The sequence below is a fragment of the Pimephales promelas genome, chromosome 11 (assembly GCF_988280905.1).
Source record: "Pimephales promelas chromosome 11, fPimPro1.hap1.1, whole genome shotgun sequence".
Lineage (NCBI taxonomy): Eukaryota > Metazoa > Chordata > Actinopteri > Cypriniformes > Leuciscidae > Pimephales > Pimephales promelas.
Window position 1 is genome coordinate 27,554,335 of NC_142779.1, and position 19,161 is coordinate 27,573,495.

At 45.9% G+C, this 19,161-nt stretch overlaps 1 protein-coding gene across 2 annotated transcripts in view; it reads left to right on the top strand.

Moving 5' to 3' along the window:
- The window catches only part of haao (3-hydroxyanthranilate 3,4-dioxygenase), a 296,397-nt gene extending 278,397 nt beyond the window's left edge, over positions 1-18,000 (top strand). The window contains exon 11 of one of the 2 annotated variants that reach the window (XM_089117246.1): positions 17,717-17,782. Coding sequence is in view for 1 of the 2 variants with exons in the window: in XM_039653262.2 (XP_039509196.1) it covers positions 17,717-17,807 (91 nt within the window). In the remaining variant the exon portion in view is untranslated. Of the gene's footprint in view, positions 1-17,716 lie in introns of both variants that reach the window. The other variant, XM_039653262.2, reaches the window with a different exon arrangement.
- Positions 18,001-19,161: the final 1,161 nt, after the last annotated feature.

The window sequence follows — 19,161 nt, forward strand, 5'->3', positions numbered from 1 at the left end:
ATACACATCACCATCAGCCACAGTCACAACCAATGGACTAACATCACAAAGCTTCACACTGCACAGGGGACCGAGGCAGGGATCTCCACTCTCTCCATCCCTATTCATGATTTTTATTGAACCTTTAGCAGCAGCTATCCGTCAAAACCCAGCAATCAAAGGTATTGAAACACCACAACAAACACATAAAAACTCACTTTATGCAGATGATATCCTACTATATATATACAAGAACCCAGGGGCAGACTGGCCATCTGCAGCACCGGGTCTTTTCCCGGTGGGCCGCTGGCCAATGTGGGCCGGCCCGGTACAAATATCAAGTATCAAAAATGTATATACAACAATGACGGAAATCACAAAGTCTGCTCCGTTGCGTATCTTGAAACACGCCCCCTTTCACGTCCTGGAAAACACAACACAGCCGCGGCGCGCAGATGAAAGCCGACTCCCTCTCGTCGTTACCTGTGTCGCGGGAAAAAGCTCCATTTTAACACCGAGAAAGCCGGTGAAAGCCGACTGTTAGCTAGAGGTAGATGCTGTGAAATCTATGTGTGAAATGCTTCAAATTAGCAGATTATACATTTGGCTGCAAAGAGTAGCAGTTCAACAGGCTCTGAAGGCTCTAACGTTAGCTCCCCCTGACTAGTGTTGTGTTACATAAAATAAATGTTTAAATAGCATATAGTTTTGTATTGTGTTATATTTTTATGCTATATGTGGTGTTAAAAATTTGTTATGATGTGGGATGTGGTGGTACGTTGGCCGAGAAAGCGCAACGCGTTGCAACTGAATGAAAACGCATGGAAATAGAATAAACACCCGCAAATTAAGAAAACATCTTCATCAGTTTCACAACGTTCCAAAGTTTTAAAGTTGAGACACACATTCACATTTTTGTAAAGTAAATATAAAAATAAAACTGTATTTGCAACCATTATGTTAACAGCATTATATTTCTGTCGTAAGAATAGCTATTCACCAAGTTATACAAAAAACAAAACAACAACAACAACAACAACAAAAAACTGAGGGCTGTTTCACAAAAGCAGAATTTAGAAATCCAGGATAAGAGATAAAGCTGGGCTTGACCTAGTGTGATCAGTGCATCCTGGGTTTATCAGTTTCACAAAGGCCAAACCAGGCTCAGGAGGAGCGGCTATGTCAAGCCAGGTGTAAGTAATTCAGATAAGTGGGAGTCAACAGCTTTCTTCAACAGACCACAGTCCATCACAGATTCATTGATGCTACAATGGATAAGTTGCGTGCGCCATACTTCAAGTGTTGGGTGTAACTAATTACTAAGTAATTAGTTACTGTAATTTCATTACTTTTCCTTGAAAATGTAAAGTAAGGGATTACTCTTCATTTATCTGTAATTTAATTACAGTTACTTCTGATGCAATTGAGGTAAAAACTGTGTATAGATCAATCCGATCTCACAGCGATTCGTATGCATTTTATGAGGAATCTAAATATTACGACCGCACTCGTACAAATTCGTATTAATTATTGTAAAATATGTATGAAAAAAGTGTTAAATGTCATGAGATAAGACATAAAATAGTAGTGGGTTTAACATCAAAATGTAGCCTATTGTCTGATGCTAAAAAGTATGTTTTTATAGCTAATGTAACCTTCTCCACCTTGGTCAGTTTAAGAATAATTCATGCAATTTTATAGTATTTATTTGAAAGAATTAAAACAGATTCATGTCTATCCTTGTATTATTCAGCTGGTTGAGATTGATATGGGATTTTGAAAGTAATTAGTAATTAAAAGTAATTAAATACTTTTTAGAGAGAGTAATTAGTACAGTAATCTAATTACACTGTTGAAGAGGTAATTAGTAACTAGTAATTAATTACTTTTTTAGAGTAACTTACCCAACACTGCTGACAGCTGATTAATTTATGTTACACAGCTTATTAATGTTCCTCTTTTTTGTTACACATCCCCAGAAAAGCAGAAGGAGAAAACGCCCCCCAAGGGGCATAGTTTCCCTTTATCATAATTACTACAGTAACATATTTCTGTTCATCAAAGTCTTTATTTTACACTTTAATGCAGTATAACTAGGCCGTAAAATCAAAATATTTGAACAAAACATGAAAAAATTACTTCAAGTGAGCATTAGCTAGCTTGGTGAATGCAATGATGGAAGGTGGTTAGGTGACCCAATGATAAAACACAGTGACTTTTAATGCATTTATGTAATATATTTCACTATTAATATACTAATTTATGTTTAATATTTATTTAGGGTTTTCTGTTTATCTTGATGATAGTGATGAACAAATACTACATCAATTATAGACCTCGTGTAGAAATCAAAATATTCAAATGTTATAAATTTGGCTATTTTGTACATTCCTGAAATAAATATTAATAGGTATATATATTATTTTGTTGCATTATTTGTCTTTTACTTTTAGAGATTAAAAACTATGTTCATTTTGCTGTTGATCTATGAAGGAAACTGGTTGGTAAGAAAGGGGGCGTTTTACCCCACCTTGGGGGGTGTTTTACCCCACCGCTGGGGCAAAACGTCCCCTTTGTACAAAAATATTTTCAGTCAAAAAACAAATTAATTATGAAGGTTGAGCAATTTTAATATTTGGTAAATAACTCCTGCCAAAGACACTCAAAACTGGGATGGCAATTCTAGTCACATTTATGTTTTGTTTTACAGTAATGTCACATTTTCCTTAAGGGAGGCATTTTCCTCCACTTCTACCCTAACGCTCTTGCAGGTAATTGTCGGGAAAAGCCAATGGGTCGGACCTGTCCTGAAACACTCTTTCACGTCTGAAAGGCCTTCTCAATATAAGTGCTTCATCAGATGTCATCCAAAAATGGGCATGCCATTGTAAAGGACGAAACATGTGTTTAGAGCTACTTATATTGCCTGACTTGATTGACAAAACTTTTGCTTCTTTATCAGCCATTTCTCTAATTCCCTCATCACATACAATAGACTATTAAAGACCTATCTGTCTTCAAAAACACAATTGAATAGTAACAATGCCCATATGGATAATTATTATTATAGTTAATAATGGTAGGCTAACATCATAATGTTACAATAATAATAGTAGGCTATACTTGACTGAATGCCAATATGTATCTGAGGTATTTTAATGCAGACTGATAAAATTGTGCTGAACACATAGATGACAAAACGGAATAACTGACAAAACACATTGGATTCTGATCTGCATGAGCGCTGACTGAACAGATAAGGCACCAGGATTGACTAAGCCTGGCTGTTAGCCTGGTCTGGAGCAAGCTAGCTGCACAGAATAAAACGCCATGGTAACTTATGTGCTACTGCTTTCGTGAAACCGAGTCCCGGCTTAATTCAGCCAGGATATCTGGAAAATCCCGGCTTAATCTTGGTTTTGTGAAATAGCCCTCAGGTAGCACTGGCGCTGACAATAAATCACTTAGATTAATTTAGGGTGTAGATGAAGTTAACTTTAGTTATTATTATCACTTATAATGTCTTAATATTAATTAAAAAAACAAAAGGAGAGAAAACATGTATGTATGGACTTGGAGTGAAAATAGCCAATAAACATCCAACTGTTTACAATGTTTTTTTTAATAAAATAATAATAATTATAATGTTTAAATAAGAGTTTTCCAACATCTTAAAATTTTTCGTTTCAGTACAATCTTTGAAGGATGAACAAAAAAATGTGTTGATCATCACAAAAAAATACAAAAAATAAAACATTTATGTATGATATTATCGTTTTGAAGAGCAGGACGTGTGTAGGCTATGTTGTAAGCGTTTGACTACCTTATTTTCTGTCACATCATATTTATGGTTAGAGTTAACTGACTACATTAGCCTAAATCCATGGTGAATGTTGCCGATTTGTGGACTGAAAGCCTTCTGTAAGTCTTTCTCCTGGTTTCCACGTCAGCGCTGTTTGATCTGATCTGTGGTTTATAACAGAACTCTGCGCCGAATCGGAATGTTTCTCACTGGATCTCGTAGCGATGATGTTATTAATTCTGAGGTGAATTCAATGGATTTATTCACTGGATCTGCTAGTAACGTGATCGAGATCGGCCCGCGACTGGCAAGTTCGGGGGGTTTTATTACTGTCAGTGGTTCAGGGGGCTCCACTAGGCGCTGCTCTGTCTATTATTGGTCCAACCTAATAAAAACGCCAACGGTCCGTGAAGCATAGCCTATATGAGTTGCGTATTTTAGCACTTTCCTTTTGTTTGTATTCGCTGGCAGGTAACGTGTCGATAGCTCGCTTATTGCTCAGACGCACATTGCAGGTTGTGATATTTGTCTCCGTCTCTTTCCCACAGACGTTTATTCGCGCTATTCTTGTCACGGATTCATTCAAGCACCCCTTCCACGCTTACCATGCGTTTAACGTGTGGCAAATTTACTGGTCGCACGTGAGCGACTGGATGTAAAATTCAGTCGCACACTCTCAAATTTTGGTCGCAAAATGCGACTATTTGGTCGCAGCCTCTTCCGTCTGTCCTTCGAAGGGAGTAGGGCATGGGGAAGCGCACATCCCAGCCGGGTTCGTCATTTATTTGGTTTCCCTGGAAACATTTCCGCTGTAGTCTTATTTGCAGCGCGTTTCTGTATTTGGTTGTGTTGTGAACTTTTGCAGTGCATTTCTATATTTGGAGCACACGTGTGTTGTGAAACAGATGATGATGTTTTTTCTATTTGCAAGTGTTTGCTTCAGTTGCAGCACGTTGAGCTCTCTCGGCCACCCTACGGTGGTCTGCTGTGGACCAGTCCGCCCCTGCAAGAACCCCTAGCATCTACTCAAGAAACAATTAACAAATCTTCCATCCTCCCTTTACATACAACCAAATGGGATGTGGCACCCCACCAATCATGTCATGATCACATCACCTACCTAGGCATTAGGATCTCCTCCAGACTGTCAGAGTTAGTAACACTCAACTTCACACCACTGCTAAAAAAAAAAAATTACCTAATTTCAATGATTCCAACCCACCCCACACTCACCTGGTTTAAATCAATAGACTCCATTATAACTCCCTTCTACTGGAAAAATAAAACGCCAAGGATAAAACTCACTACACTGCAAAAAGTAAGGTTCAAGGAGGACTAGAAGCACCAAATTTCCAATATTACTCAATGGCTAACCAACTGCAATACATATACAAATGGATTCACCCCACCCAATCTGATATTATATGGCTAGATATAGAACAATCTATGCAAAGAATTAAATATAGCTGACATACCGTTCCTCACCAAATCAATTAAACACACGTTCCCGTTCAGGGAACTCGAGCTGTGTGTAATCGCAATGGGAACGCCTCTGCGTGTGTGCGTATGAAGCACGTATGAAATCAGTCCAATGGCGAGACGGAACGTCATAGGCGGGGTGACGTATCGACCAGGAACCTATAAAGCACACCAAAAACACAAGCGCGACAGGTTCTGAAGTCTTTAGCAAGCGCTCTCTGTGTGAATATATATCAGTCTGTGTCTCAAGTGTGTTTCTGTCTGTCATTAGTATCTGCTAGGCAGGAGTTTCACATATTTAAAAAAAAAAAAAAACTGAAAAGAGATATTATGGCGAGTGAACAGCAGTTCAGAAAGTGTGTTCATCCCTGCCCTCGCTACATCACGGGTGGGGATACACACGATCTGTGTGTTGTTTGCATGGGAGCGCAGCATGCTCAGCCCTCGAGGGGGCTGGATGTGAGCACTGCGAGCGTTTGCCCATGAAAACGCTCCGCTCCCGCCGTGCCCTCTTTGAGGAGAGTGGCGCGGTTCGCGCTCCCCGCGGTTCGGGTCCCGGCTTGCATCGTGGGGATCGCAAATGGACCTATCAGCAGGGATGGAGACGGGTTCCGATGGGACCCTTTCTCTGCCCTTACCTGATAGATCCAGTGCCTCTGATCGAGCGGGGGTCCGCGCTGCGGTTTCTCCCGTTCGTGATGAGGCGCCGTCTCTTCAGCTATCCAGTTCCGAGGAACTGGATGTTGAGAGTATTGATGTTGATATGGAGACTGGGGACTCGCCAGCCCAGGCCAGAATTCTTACCCATCAGACTTCTATGTACTCTAACATTGTGGGGTCTAAAAATCATGGTTATGGGGCGATGCCGAGGATGGAGGAAGTTTTGGCGAGCCATCTTTCTCCTGATACGGCATCGTCCTTTAAGACACCGGCGTTGCCCACCAAGCCACTCAGGAATACATCGGCTTTGGTGGGCAAAGCTTACTCGGCGGTGGGACAAGCAGCTTCGTGTTTACACACCATGTCCATTCTCCAAGCCTATCAGGCGGATTTGTTAAAAGATGTCAGTGAGGGGGATATTGTGGGCGCTGATACGATTAAAGAGCTGCGTCAGGCGGCAGATATTTCTCTCCGTGCCACCAAGGAGACGGCCAGAGCAGTTGGCCGTTCTATGGCAGCCCTGGTGGCCACGGAGAGACATCTCTGGTTAAACCTTTCCAATATGAAAGAAAAGAATAAAGCATTCCTGTTGGATGCGCCGCTGTCGACGGTTGGGCTTTTCGGTGATTCGGTAAACTCGGTCATCGAAAAGTTCCAGGAAGAGAAAAAGCAAGCAGCGGCGCTCCACAAATATCTCCCCATTAAAGTGCATGTCCCCGGGGCTGCTGGGCGGGAGCAGCCCCGCCCGTCGGGTAGCTCGTCTCACAGGGCGCAGCAGAAAAAGAGCGTCGCGTCTCGCGCTCCTCCCCAGCAAAACCAGATTGAGACGCGGCGCTCTCAGGCGAGGTCTTCCCGGGACAAAACTGATCTGAGGACGGTTATTGTCGCCAGGAAGGCCTCGTCGAAGAGGCCCTGACGCCGATGGTGTCAGGGCGCTGAGGGTGGTCCCCACCGAGAGAGGGAGGTGCTCACCGCTGTATACGGTGCCCGCTCTGTCTCGGTCCCCTCAGCGGCTCAGCCTATTATCCCAGCCTGCGGGTCGGGACGTAGGCGGTGCCAGCGAGTGTTTTCCCGAGGGACGCTCGGGCAGAATGGAAAAATCTTCCAAATGTATCTCAATGGGTCCTGCAGAATATCGAGCTCGGGTACGCGATCCAGTTCAGGTCACGCCCGCCTCGTTTTCGGGGGATTTTACCCACTACGGTGGCCCCCGAGCAGGCTCTAATCATGGAACAGGAGGTGAAAACGTTGCTACTGAAGGGGGCGATAGAACGAGTTCTTCCTCCCGACAGGGAGTCAGGTTATTACAGCCGATATTTCATCGTTCCAAAAAAAGATGGGGGGTTACGTCCGATTTTAGATCTGCGCCTGTTAAATCGTTCTGTGGGGAAACTCAAGTTCAAAATGCTCACTCTCAAGCAGATCGTGTCGCAAATCAGGTCCGAGGACTGGTTTGTCACGATAGATCTAAAGGACGCGTATTTCCACATTTCCATCCTTCCACAACACCGGAAGTTCCTGAGGTTCGCTTTTGGGGGCGAAGCGTACCAATATCGGGTTCTTCCGTTTGGCCTAGCACTGTCTCCTCGAACCTTCACGAAATGCATGGACGCGGCTCTGGCTCCGCTGCGGCTCCAGGGCATTCGCATCCTGAATTACATCGACGATTGGTTGATTCTGGCTCAATCGGAGCATCAGGCGGTTCGGCATCGAGATGTCGTCCTCGCCCACATAAGGAGGTTGGGGCTGAGACTCAATGCCAAGAAAAGTGTGCTTTCTCCAGTACAGAGGACCACTTTTTTGGGTGTTGTATGGGACTCGACGACGATGCAAGCTCGTCTGTCTCCTGCCCGTATAGAGGCGATTCTCGCAGTTGTCAGGCAAGCAAAGCTAGGCCAGTCACTCACTGTCAAGGATTTTCAGAGAATTCTGGGTCTACTGGCGGCAGCCTCCAACGTCATTCCCTGCGGCCTGCTGCACATGAGACCGCTACAGTGGTGGCTCAGATCCAAGGGGTTCTCCCCGAGGGGAAACCCGTTTCGCACAATCAGGGTCCCGCGACGTTGTCTCCGTGCCCTGGCCATGTGGAAAGAAACTTGGTTCCTATCCATGGGACCCACACTGGGAGCTACGTGCCGCCGTGTTACCATAACGACGGACGCCTCCCTCACAGGCTGGGGGGCGATCATGAGTGGTCGCTCAGCCCAGGGTCTGTGGCAGGTCCATCATCGTCATCTGCACATAAACTGTTTAGAGATGCTGGCAGTGTTTCAGGCTCTGAGACACTTTCTGTCAGACCTAAGGGGCCGCCATGTGCTAGTCAGGTCAGACAACACTTCGGTGGTCTCTTACATAAACCATCAAGGGGGAGTGCGCTCTCGTCTTCTGTACAAACTGGCTCGCCAGATCCTTCTGTGGGCCCAAGGGAAACTCCTTTCCTTGAGGGCGATTTATATCCCGGGATATTTGAATCGGGGAGCAGACATCCTGTCGAGGCAGGGGCCGAGGCCCGGGGAGTGGAGACTCCACCCCGAGGTGGTGGAGCTCCTGTGGGAACGGTTCGGTCGTGCCGAGGTAGACCTATTTGCATCCAGCGAAACATCACACTGCCCGCTGTGGTTCGCTCTAAGCCCACCAGCCCCGTTGGGGGTGGATGCGATGGTGCAGGAGTGGCCGAGGTCACCCCTGTACGCTTTTCCCCCGATTGCTCTGCTCCCAGGAGTTCTGGAGAGGGTTCGCCGGGATGGGGTCAGTCTGCTGCTGATAGCCCCGTACTGGCCGGCCCGAGTATGGTTCTCGGACCTAGTTTCTCTCCTGGACGCGTCTCCGTTGGAGATCCCGGTCAGGGGGGATCTTCTGTCACAGGCATGCGGGTCGATCCTTCACCCCCGCCCAGATCTCTGGAGGCTGTGGGCTTGGCCTCTGAGGGGGCCCAGCTCGTAGAATCGGGTCTCTCGACCGAGGTCGTGGAGACCATCCTCCAATCCAGAGCTCCGTCCACGAGGAAGCTATATGCCTTGAGGTGGAGGATTTTCACCTCTTGGTGTGGAGAGCGCCAGTTGGATCCAGTCAACTGCCCGGTGTCGGCGGTGCTGGAGTTCCTTCAGGAGCGTTTCTCCACAGGGTTATCCCACTCCACACTGAAGGTGTACGTGGCGGCGTTGTCAGCTTACCATCTCCCTTTGAGTGGAGCCTCTCTCGGGAGACACCCACTGGTGATTCGTTTCCTACGTGGCATTTTGAGGCTGAGGCCAGCAGTGCGCACGAGGGTACCGTCCTGGGACCTTGCGGTTGTCCTGGAGGGGCTCTGCCGAGCCCCTTTTAAACCCATAGAACAGGTCTCTGAAAAGTTTGTCTCCCTAAAGACTATCTTCCTTCTAGCCATTTCTTCCCTGAAGAGAATTGGGGATATTCAGGCTCTGTCGGTTTCTCCCTCGTGCCTTGAGTTTGCGCCTGGTATGGCGAAGGCGTTTCTCCTCCCCAGACCAGGTTATGTCCCTAAGGTTCCGACAAACATTGTCAGGCCTATTGTTCTGCAGGCCTTCTGCCCTCCTCCTTTCCGGACTTCAGACCAGGAGAAGTTAAATCTGCTTTGCCCTGTGAGGGCCTTAGATGCTTACGTCCACAGAACTGCCCTGTGGAGGAAATCTGAGCAGTTGTTTGTCTGCTATGGCCCTCTTAATAGAGGTTCTCCGGCATCCAAGCAGAGATTGAGTAAGTGGGTGGTCGAGGCCATCTCGCTGGCTTATGAATCGGCAGGACAGCCTTCCCCTCTGGCTGTCCGTGCTCATTCGACTCGGGGTATGGCGGCCTCTAAGGCATTTGTGTCAGGAGTTCCTATCAGTGACATTTGTGATGCAGCAGGATGGTCTTCCCCGCATACATTTGTGAAATTCTACCATCTTGATTTTAGCTCCACGCCAGGGGCGCAGGTGCTTTCGTCAGAGTGTTCCCTCTGATTTCACACAACGGACACTGGCTCGCATGGCGGCGTTGGTATTAGCGTTCCCATTGCGATTACACGCAGCTCGAGTTCCCTGAACGGGAACGTCTCTGGTTACGTAGGTAACCTTAGTTCCCTGAAGGGAACGAGACGCTGCGTGTCTACGCCATACTCCCGGCATGCCCGTGAGCACTTGCTTCAGTTTTTCAGAAGCTGTCGCGCTTGTGTTTTTGGTGTGCTTTATAGGTTCCTGGTCGATACGTCACCCCGCCTATGACGTTCCGTCTCGCCATTGGACTGATTTCATACGTGCTTCATACGCACACACGCAGAGGCGTTCCCATTGCGATTACACGCAGCGTCTCGTTCCCTTCAGGGAACTAAGGTTACCTACGTAACCAGAGACGTTTTAATGCAGTAACTATACCTGACAGCCTGTTGGAAATTTTACCAAATCCCAAATTCTATATTAGCTCCATCTAACTTCACCCCACTATGGAACAACCGTCTTCATAAGCAATAAAAAAACATAGAATTTTCACACATGGGCAGAAAGGGGTATCACCCACATTAAGGATATTTTCAAATCTAACACATTTAGACCATTTCCGCAACTGGCCCAGGAGTATGGCATCGGGAACAACGAATTTTTAAAATACCTACAACTCAAATCTTCTGTTCTGACAAAAATAAACATCAGAGACACAAATTTAGAACTCCCACCGGCAATATCAGACTTAATTAACATTTCCTCGCCAAAGAAACTTCTCTCTAAAATATACAAAATGATTTCAAACCAACTTCAGACCATATCCTTACCAACAATAAAATGGGATAACGATTTTTCAATAGCCCCTGATGCCAACTTCTGGGCCCAAATCTGTAAAAACATCTATCTCATGTCCAAAAATGTGAATCTTCAGTTAATACAATACAAAATACTTAACAGAACACACTACATGGGCAATAGATTAGCTAAAATGGGTTTCGCATCAGAAGATTGCACACATTGCAATCACAATTCTACAGATACATACATCCATGCAACCTGGCACTGCACTCCAATCAAACACTTTTGGGAAGAGGTCACACAGTCACTATCCACTATAGGTGGCTGCCACATCCCACTATCGCAGTCTCTTTGCTTGCTGGGGGACCTCACAATAATCACTGATAAAACTATAAACTCTAAAATGCTCCTCATAGCTCTAGCCATCGCCAAGAAAACTATCCTCATGAACTGGAAAACTAGAAATAAATTACACATTAACATTTGGAAAAATCTTATTACACATTTCATTGCAATGGAATACGCATCTCCCCTTCATAATTACGCATCTAAAACTGACCTCTGCCGTCCAACACTTTCTGACCTGCTACAGCTATGAATCCTTTCTCTGTTTTCAACTCCGACTCCTCACACCTTCTTAATCAACCCACGAACATTAACGCATTTTAGTTGTTTGAACTTGTTTCTGTCATCATTGTTATTACTATCTTTACTGTTACTGTTATGATTACTATTTTCACTTTTATTTTTTCATTGTTGTAATTGCTGTTGTTGCTGTCTTTTGCTTTCACCATTGTGATCACCACTGCCATCATCATTATCATTTATTATTAATATTATTATTATTATTATCATCAATATTACCATTGTCAATGCTGTATTGGAATTAAGTGTCATTGTCATCACTACTGCAATAATCCCCCCCTTATCTTTTCATGGGTTTTAATGGACCACAACATTGAATAGGAAAAAAAAAAAGAATATGTATATATGGATAACGTCTCGGGTTATGACTATAACCCTTGTTCCCTGAGAAGGGAACGAGACACTGAGTCGAGAATTGACACTTTGGGGACGCTCTCTAAGCGTGCGCCTCTGAAGTATGAATAAAACTAATCCAATCCTGATTGGTGTTGCGTCGTGACGTAACATGTGACGGCATACCCGGAAGTATAAAAGTGACTCTGTCACAATACACACTAGCCTCACAATGAAGCAAGATGCTCAAAGGCCTCAAGGGGCGTGGCAGAACGACGCAGTGTCTCGTTCCCTTCTCAGGGAACAAGGGTTATAGTCATAACCTGAGACGTTCCCTATCGAGGGAACTCTACACTGCGTCAAGAATCGACACTTTGGGGAACGAGTGCCCACTAGGCCACACACCGAATAGGCCTGTCCTGGAGTGTAACTGTATAGGCACTCAGCAAGGACTGAGCACGTGTGCACTGGGCGAACTGGGAAGCTGAGCCCTTAAGGCCAAAGGCGAAGGCAAAGCGATCCAGTTACTAATAGTCTGCTTGGATGCCGAGGGCCCCCTCTTAGATGACCCAAAACATACTAACAATTGGTCCGACCATCTCCAAGAAGAGGACCTCTCAAGGTACAAGCTCAAAGCTCTGACGGGGCAGAGCAAGTGAAGCCTCTCTTCTTCCGCCGACACATGAGGTGGAGGATGGAATGCCTGAAGGACTATAGAACGAGCCGTATTCGATTGAACTTTAGGCACGTAGCCCAGACTCAGGTGCAAAAAGGCCTTTAGTCTGCTAGGGGCAAACTCCAAGCAAGCTTGTGTCACTGCCAGGGCTTGGAGATCTCCCACCCTCTTAAGTGAGGTAATCGCTAAGAGAAAAGACATTTTCAGTGTTAAGTCCTTAGGTGAAGCCGACTCTAAAGGTTCGAAGGGGGCCAGGGATAACCCCTCCACAACTATTGCCAGGTCCCAGGCAGGAACCCTGGACCTGGTTGCCGGCCTCATCCTCCAAGTACCACAGAGAAACCGAATGACTAACTGGTGCCTCCCCATAGGCCCATCACTTAATGGTATGAGGAAAGCCGAAATGGCAGCCACGTACACCTTAAGTGTGGAAGGGGAGAGACCCGCAGAGAAACGATCTTGGAGAAATTCCAGAACTGAAGCTACTGGGCAGTTTACTGGATCTAACTTATGTTCTCTACACCAAGTGACGAACACATTCCACTTGAGGCCATATAATCTCCTAGTACATGGAGCCCTAGAGCTAAGTATGGTTTCGACCACTCCAGCTGACAGACCAGCATTTAGGTACTGAACCCCCTCAGAGGCCAGACCCACAGCTTCCACAGCTCCGGGTGAGGGTGGAAGATTGTGCCCCCTGCCTGAGACAACAGATCCCTCCTCAGAGGAATCTGCCATGGCGGAGCTATGAGGAGTGATATTATGTCCGAAAACCATACTCGTGTCGGCCACATTGGGGCAACCAGAAGTAGACTGATGCCCTCCTGATGAACCCTCTCCAGGACTCCCGGGAGCAGAGCGATCGGGGGAAATGCGTACAGTCGAAGCCTCGGCCAGGCCTGTACCATGACATCCAACCCCAGTGGGACTGGATGTGAAAGGGAGAACCAAAGTGGACAGTGGGACGTCTCTCGAGACGCAAATAGATCCACTTCCATCGGTCCAAACCTCTCCCATATCGACTTCACCACCTCTGGATGAAGTCTCCATTCCCCGGGCCTCAGCCCCTGCCTCGACAGGATGTCCGCTCCCTGATAATTTCCCCTGGGACCAAAGGATAATTTGATGCGCCAGTCTGCACAGAGGGTGCGATCTGAGTCCCCCTTGTCGATTCAGATGGGCTACCACTGACGTATTGTCTGATCGTACTAAGACATGGTGACCTTTGATGTCTGGGAGGAAGCTCCTCAAAGCCCTGAGCACAATCATCATCTCTAGGCAATTTATATGCCAAGAACGATGATGGTCCTGCCACAGACCCCTGGCAAAGCGGCCGTCCATGACCGCGCCCCAGCCAGTGAGGGAGACGTCTGTCGAAACAGTTTTCCAGCGACATGACACTCCCAACACTGGCCCTTGGGATAGGAACCAAGGTTTCTTGCATATTTGCAGAGAACGAAGGCACCTGCGCATTACTCTGATCATACGAAACAGATTCCCCTTGGGAGAGAACCCCTTGGTTTTCAACCACCACTGAAGGGGCCTCATGTGTAGAAGGCCCAAAGGAACAATGTTGGATGCCGCTGCCATGAGGCCCAGCATTCTTTGAAATTGCTTTACAGTGATGGCCTGGCCCAGCTTCACCCTGGATACCAAAAATGTCGTGCACTGGGATGGTTCTAGCACACTCTTCTTTGCATTGAGTCTCAACCCCAAATTTCTGAATGTGGCCAAGGACGACATCTCGATGCCGAACTGCCATTTCCCGAGACTGAGCCAGAATGAGCCAGTCGTCGAGATAATTCAATACACGAATGCCTTGAAGTCTCAGTGGAGCAAGGGCTACATCCATACATTTGGTGAATGTGCGGGGAGAGAGTACTAGGCCGAACGGAAGAACCCGATATTGGTAGGCTTCACCCCCGAAAGCAAACCTCAGGTATCTCCTGTGACATGGAAGGATGGAGATGTGAAATTAGGCGTCCTTTAAATCTATCGTGACAAACCAGTCCTCGGACTTGATTTGACTCACGATTGCAGGAATGGTTAACATTTTGTATTTTCTTAATATTCTGATTTTCCACTACATATTTTCCTCTATATCTTACCAGCAATTTCGAATTCGGCACGCTCTACAGCAGCTAAGCACAGAGCGAGTCTATGGAGCGGATGTACAGTGACATAAATGCCAGATTCAAACTGTGTGCTTGTGCTATGGCTGGCGCTGAGCCAAAGACGGACGCGCACAGCGCTTGTCATAGGCTATATCACAACTGTTCAGTGTTTTAACCACATAATATTTATTTTAGCTTTCAGACATTTAAATATATATATAATATATTATAGCAAAACAATAAATTTTTAGTTTGTAAAATACACAATGGTGTCTATGGAAGCAGAAATAACAACCCATTCAAATATTTGACAACAGTTTTTATTCATATCAGAGAGACACTGTGTAAATAATTATAAAGTCAACTCTATTTTTCTCGGCCACTTACTTTCATGTATTTCGGGAGAAACTGATGAATTCCCGCACTGTAATAAATCCAACAGACAGAAATATCTGAACTGCGACCCAAACATGGCGCCCATCTCACGTTATAGATAAAGATCTTTTTCTTTCTTTCTTTTTTAAACGACAAAACAAACTTTTGAGAATCGGAATATGAGAATGGTAAGCATTATGAAATGTAAGCAAGTTAATATTTTGAAATAAAAGCGCTAAATCTGCAATAGAGCGCTATTTTGGCTGTGGTGAATCACGTGCCAACAAAGCATAACCCGTCACCATGGAAACGGGGGAGGGGACGATGTTTAGCCGATGCCGTCTAAACATCGTGATGTCTGTCAGGCATCACGATGGACGATGATATCGTCCATCGGCCCAACCCTAAATAGGACCTCTTCCCCGAAGCCCTCCTAGCCTGAATGACGTCCCTCAGGTCGCCCTTCTGGCTGGAGGACTTCGATTTTTGAGAGCGTTTCCTCTGTTGCCAAGCTCCCAGAGGGGGGGCTTAGTTCCCTTTCTGCTCTGCCCGGTGCGAGGAGCTGGTTGATGGCTGGGGCTGATCGCTTTGCCCCACCCTACTCGATTTAGACTTGGCCTTCCAGGGGAGGTACTGCTGGAATGCCGCAGACTGTTTCTTCGCCTCCTGGAACCTGTCGACGACCGATGTAACGGTGTCGCCGCACAGTCCAGAAGGCAAAAGCGGTGCATCCAGCTGAAAAGACCTATCTTTGTTTTTTATGCCTCTCCGTGGCCACCATGGCCGCCATAGAGCGGCCAATGGCGCGGGCTGTTTCTCTCGTTGCCCAGAGAGACCGATCTGTGGCCTTCCTTAAATCCGCGACATCCTCCGGAGTCGGCCCCTCCCCCTTGTCTAAATCTTTCAGGAGGTCGGCCTGGTGTGCCTGCAAGATGGCCATAGAGAGCAGACATGAACCAGCCCGACCTGCCGCCAATTAAGCCCTGCCAATTAATGCAGATGTATCTCTGCAGGGCTTACTAGACAACGCCGGGGTTTTTAGGGAAGCCCGCTAAAGCCTCTTCCACCTTCGGCATCTTCCCATAACCCATGTCCCGAGCCCCCAAAACATTTGCTGTAATCGATCACACTGGGACTGGAGACACGGGATGAGTGCGTTTTATCCCACGATCTCGTGATCTCTCTGTGGAGATCGGGGAAAAACGGCAAACCCCGGCGCTGAGGTTGTGATCTGTGCTGCAGGAAACGCTCATCACGTTTGCTTTTAACCTGCGTTCCCTGCTCACTTTGTGGCCAGCTGATGTTTAGTCTGGCCACACCACGAGTCACAACCAGCTCCTCATAATTTTGGCCTTGAGCTGGCGTGCTGAACTCACGGTTGTCCGCATCAATGCTGAGCACATCCACTTCCTCAGAAGCAGAGAGTTCAAGCATTAGGACCTGATCATGGGCAGGAGAAACCGCAATGCGGGCTTCTGCACCACTCTCAGAGGCTGAAGAATCCGCAGGTGGAGAATGAGAAAATTTCCCAGCATTCTCACTCTCCTCTGCGAGATCCCACTGCGAACCCCATGATCTCAGTCGCCGCATCGCCTCAACGAATGCGGGACGGGAACCCTGGGGAATGTGAGCCCGACCGTGCTCGTCAAAGCATGCCAGCCGGGAGCGCAGCACTCTAATGGGCATCGCTTCACAATCTGCACAAGCAGCCCCTTCGAGAGCTGCCTGTGCATGCTGCACTCCCAAACAATTCACACACAGAGAGTGTGTGTCCCCACCCGTGAGAAAACGAGGGCAGGGATGCACACATCTCTTAAATTGTTCACTGGCCATATCTTTTTTCTTCAATATAAGAGACAAACAACAACAAATAGACAGACAGTTTTCACACAGAGCGCTTGCTGAAGAGCAAAAGCTAGTGTGTGTTGTGACATCGTCACTTTTATACTTCCGGGTATGCCGTCACATGTTAAGTCACGACACAACACCAGTCAGGACTGGATTAGTTTCATTCATACTTCAGAGGCGCACTCTTAGGAAGCGTCCCCAAAGTGTTGATTCTCAACGCAGTGTAGAGTTCCCTCGATAGGGAACCTCACAAACACCTAGGCAGGCAAGACAGGCGAGAAGTGGTTTCAACGGGACAGCATCTCTGTTCCAAGTTGAGACACTCTCGCACTGTACTCCCTCTTTTAATGCACTTTAGACATTGCACATAACACACACAAAAAAATAAAAAATAGGAAAAGATAGGGACTGAAGAGATGTGGGGGAAGGTTATATTATCTTATTATATCATCTTTTATTTTATACGGGGTTGACTATGGCAATTGTTACATAGGAGGAAGGATGGAAATAAAAATCGACCAACACAATATTGGCAATATGGTGGTAGTGGGGAGAGGGGGTGGTGATGGTAATGACAATGGTAATAAATAATAAATGGTTACTTTGTTTATGCATACACACACATACACATACACAAACCCACACTCACATACAAAAAAAAAAGTACAACATTTGGCTATTATCATTCCCAGAGCGTTATCGATGCAGCGTGAGTTCCCTCGAAAGGGAATGTATCAGGTTACGACTGTAACCCTAGTTCCCTGAGAAGGTTCCCTGCCTGTGACATCCCTCTCGTCATTGGACTAGGTGACATTCATGCTTCAGAGGCAATCACGTGGAAGCGGGCCCAAAACGTCATCAATGCAGCATATTGTTAGAGACATTTTTATTCTTGTGTAACCTCTTAGGTGTAAATATATCAAGATTCTCCATTTCATGACCCCTTTAAGTGAAAGAATTGTTTGCAAGGGATGGGAAATTTCAGTGAAAGGAAATCAAATTAACAAGCATTTATGTGAATAATAACAACTGTTTGGTTAACACCACTGTGTTTGTGTGTGGGCTTCTTTAGGTATCAGTGGAAACGGTCACAGGATTGTGTTGCTTTGTATGTTGCCCAAGACCCAGACAGGAAGAGACCTTTCCGAGACACAAGTAATTAGATCACTTATTTAGGGCAAAATGTATGAATTTTAAAACTTCATATTCTTTCCAATGTACATCTTTTATTGTAAACACTTATGTATCCACCACAGTATCATAATCACAATAATCATCATATTCATACATTAGACAAATAAACATACATTCCTTGTATTAAGCCTTAAATAATAATAAAAAATCTTAAGAAACATCTCTCAAATCTTTTAATCAATTTAAACACTCAGCAAACATGTGCAAAGGTGCAAGTTGATAATAAACTCTCAAAAATTGTCTTGAATATAATTTTTGTGATTAAGTCTCCATCATAATCTGCATTATTCTTTCTGCTGGCTCTAAAGGGTCGAAAACAGTTGACCCTTAAGAGCCAGCAAAGAATCAGATCACCTTAAGGCAGGGGCAAACAATCTTAAACGCATCTTAATATCGATAGAAAAACTTACATGGATCTTTGGCACTGAGCAACAATGCACGTGTGTGTACAGGGCCGGCAATTGCTATAGGCGAACTAAGCCTATAGGAGATAGGAGCGAAGTTGCATTACGTTACATTAGGCAAGTGCTCAGCTGCTCAGCTGTTGTGTGAGGAGAGTGAGTCACTCGCTAAGGAGAGTGAGTCGCTCGCTGAGGAAATTGAGTCGCCCGTTGTGTGAGAAAAGTGAGTTGCTCGCTGAGGAGAATGGGTCGCCGTCTGTGTGAGTAAAGAGAGTGAGTCGTTCGCTGAGGAAATTGAGTCACCCGTTGTGTGAGGAGAGTGAGTCGCTCACTAAGGAGAATGGGTCCCCCTCTGTGTGAGGAGAGAGAGTCGCTCGCTGAGGAGAATGGGTTGACCTAAAATTTTGTAATTAAGTCTCCATCATAATCTGTAGTATTCTTTCTGATGGCTTTAAAGGGTCAAAAACAGTTGACCCTTAGGAGCCAGCAAAGAATCAGATCACCTTAAGGGTGAGAAAAAAACAATCTTAAACGCATCTTAATATCCATAGAAAAACTTGCATTAATCTTTGGCAGTGAGCAACAATGCGTGTGTGTGTACAGGGCCGACGATTGCTATAGGCTAGTGTTTCCCAACCCTGTTCCTGGCGGCACACCAACACTGCACGTATTCTTTGTCTCCCTAATCAAACACACCTGATTCAACTCATCAGCTCATTAACCCATCTGATTATGAGCTGATGAGTTGAATCAGGTGTGTTTTATAAGGGAGACAAAGAATACGCGCAGTGTTGGTGTGCCGTCAGGAACAGGGTTGGGAAACACTGCTGTAGGCGAACTAAGTCTATAGGAGATAGGAGCTAAGTTGCAATACGTTACATTAGGCAAGTGCTCAGCTGCTCAGCCGTTGTGTGAGGAGAGT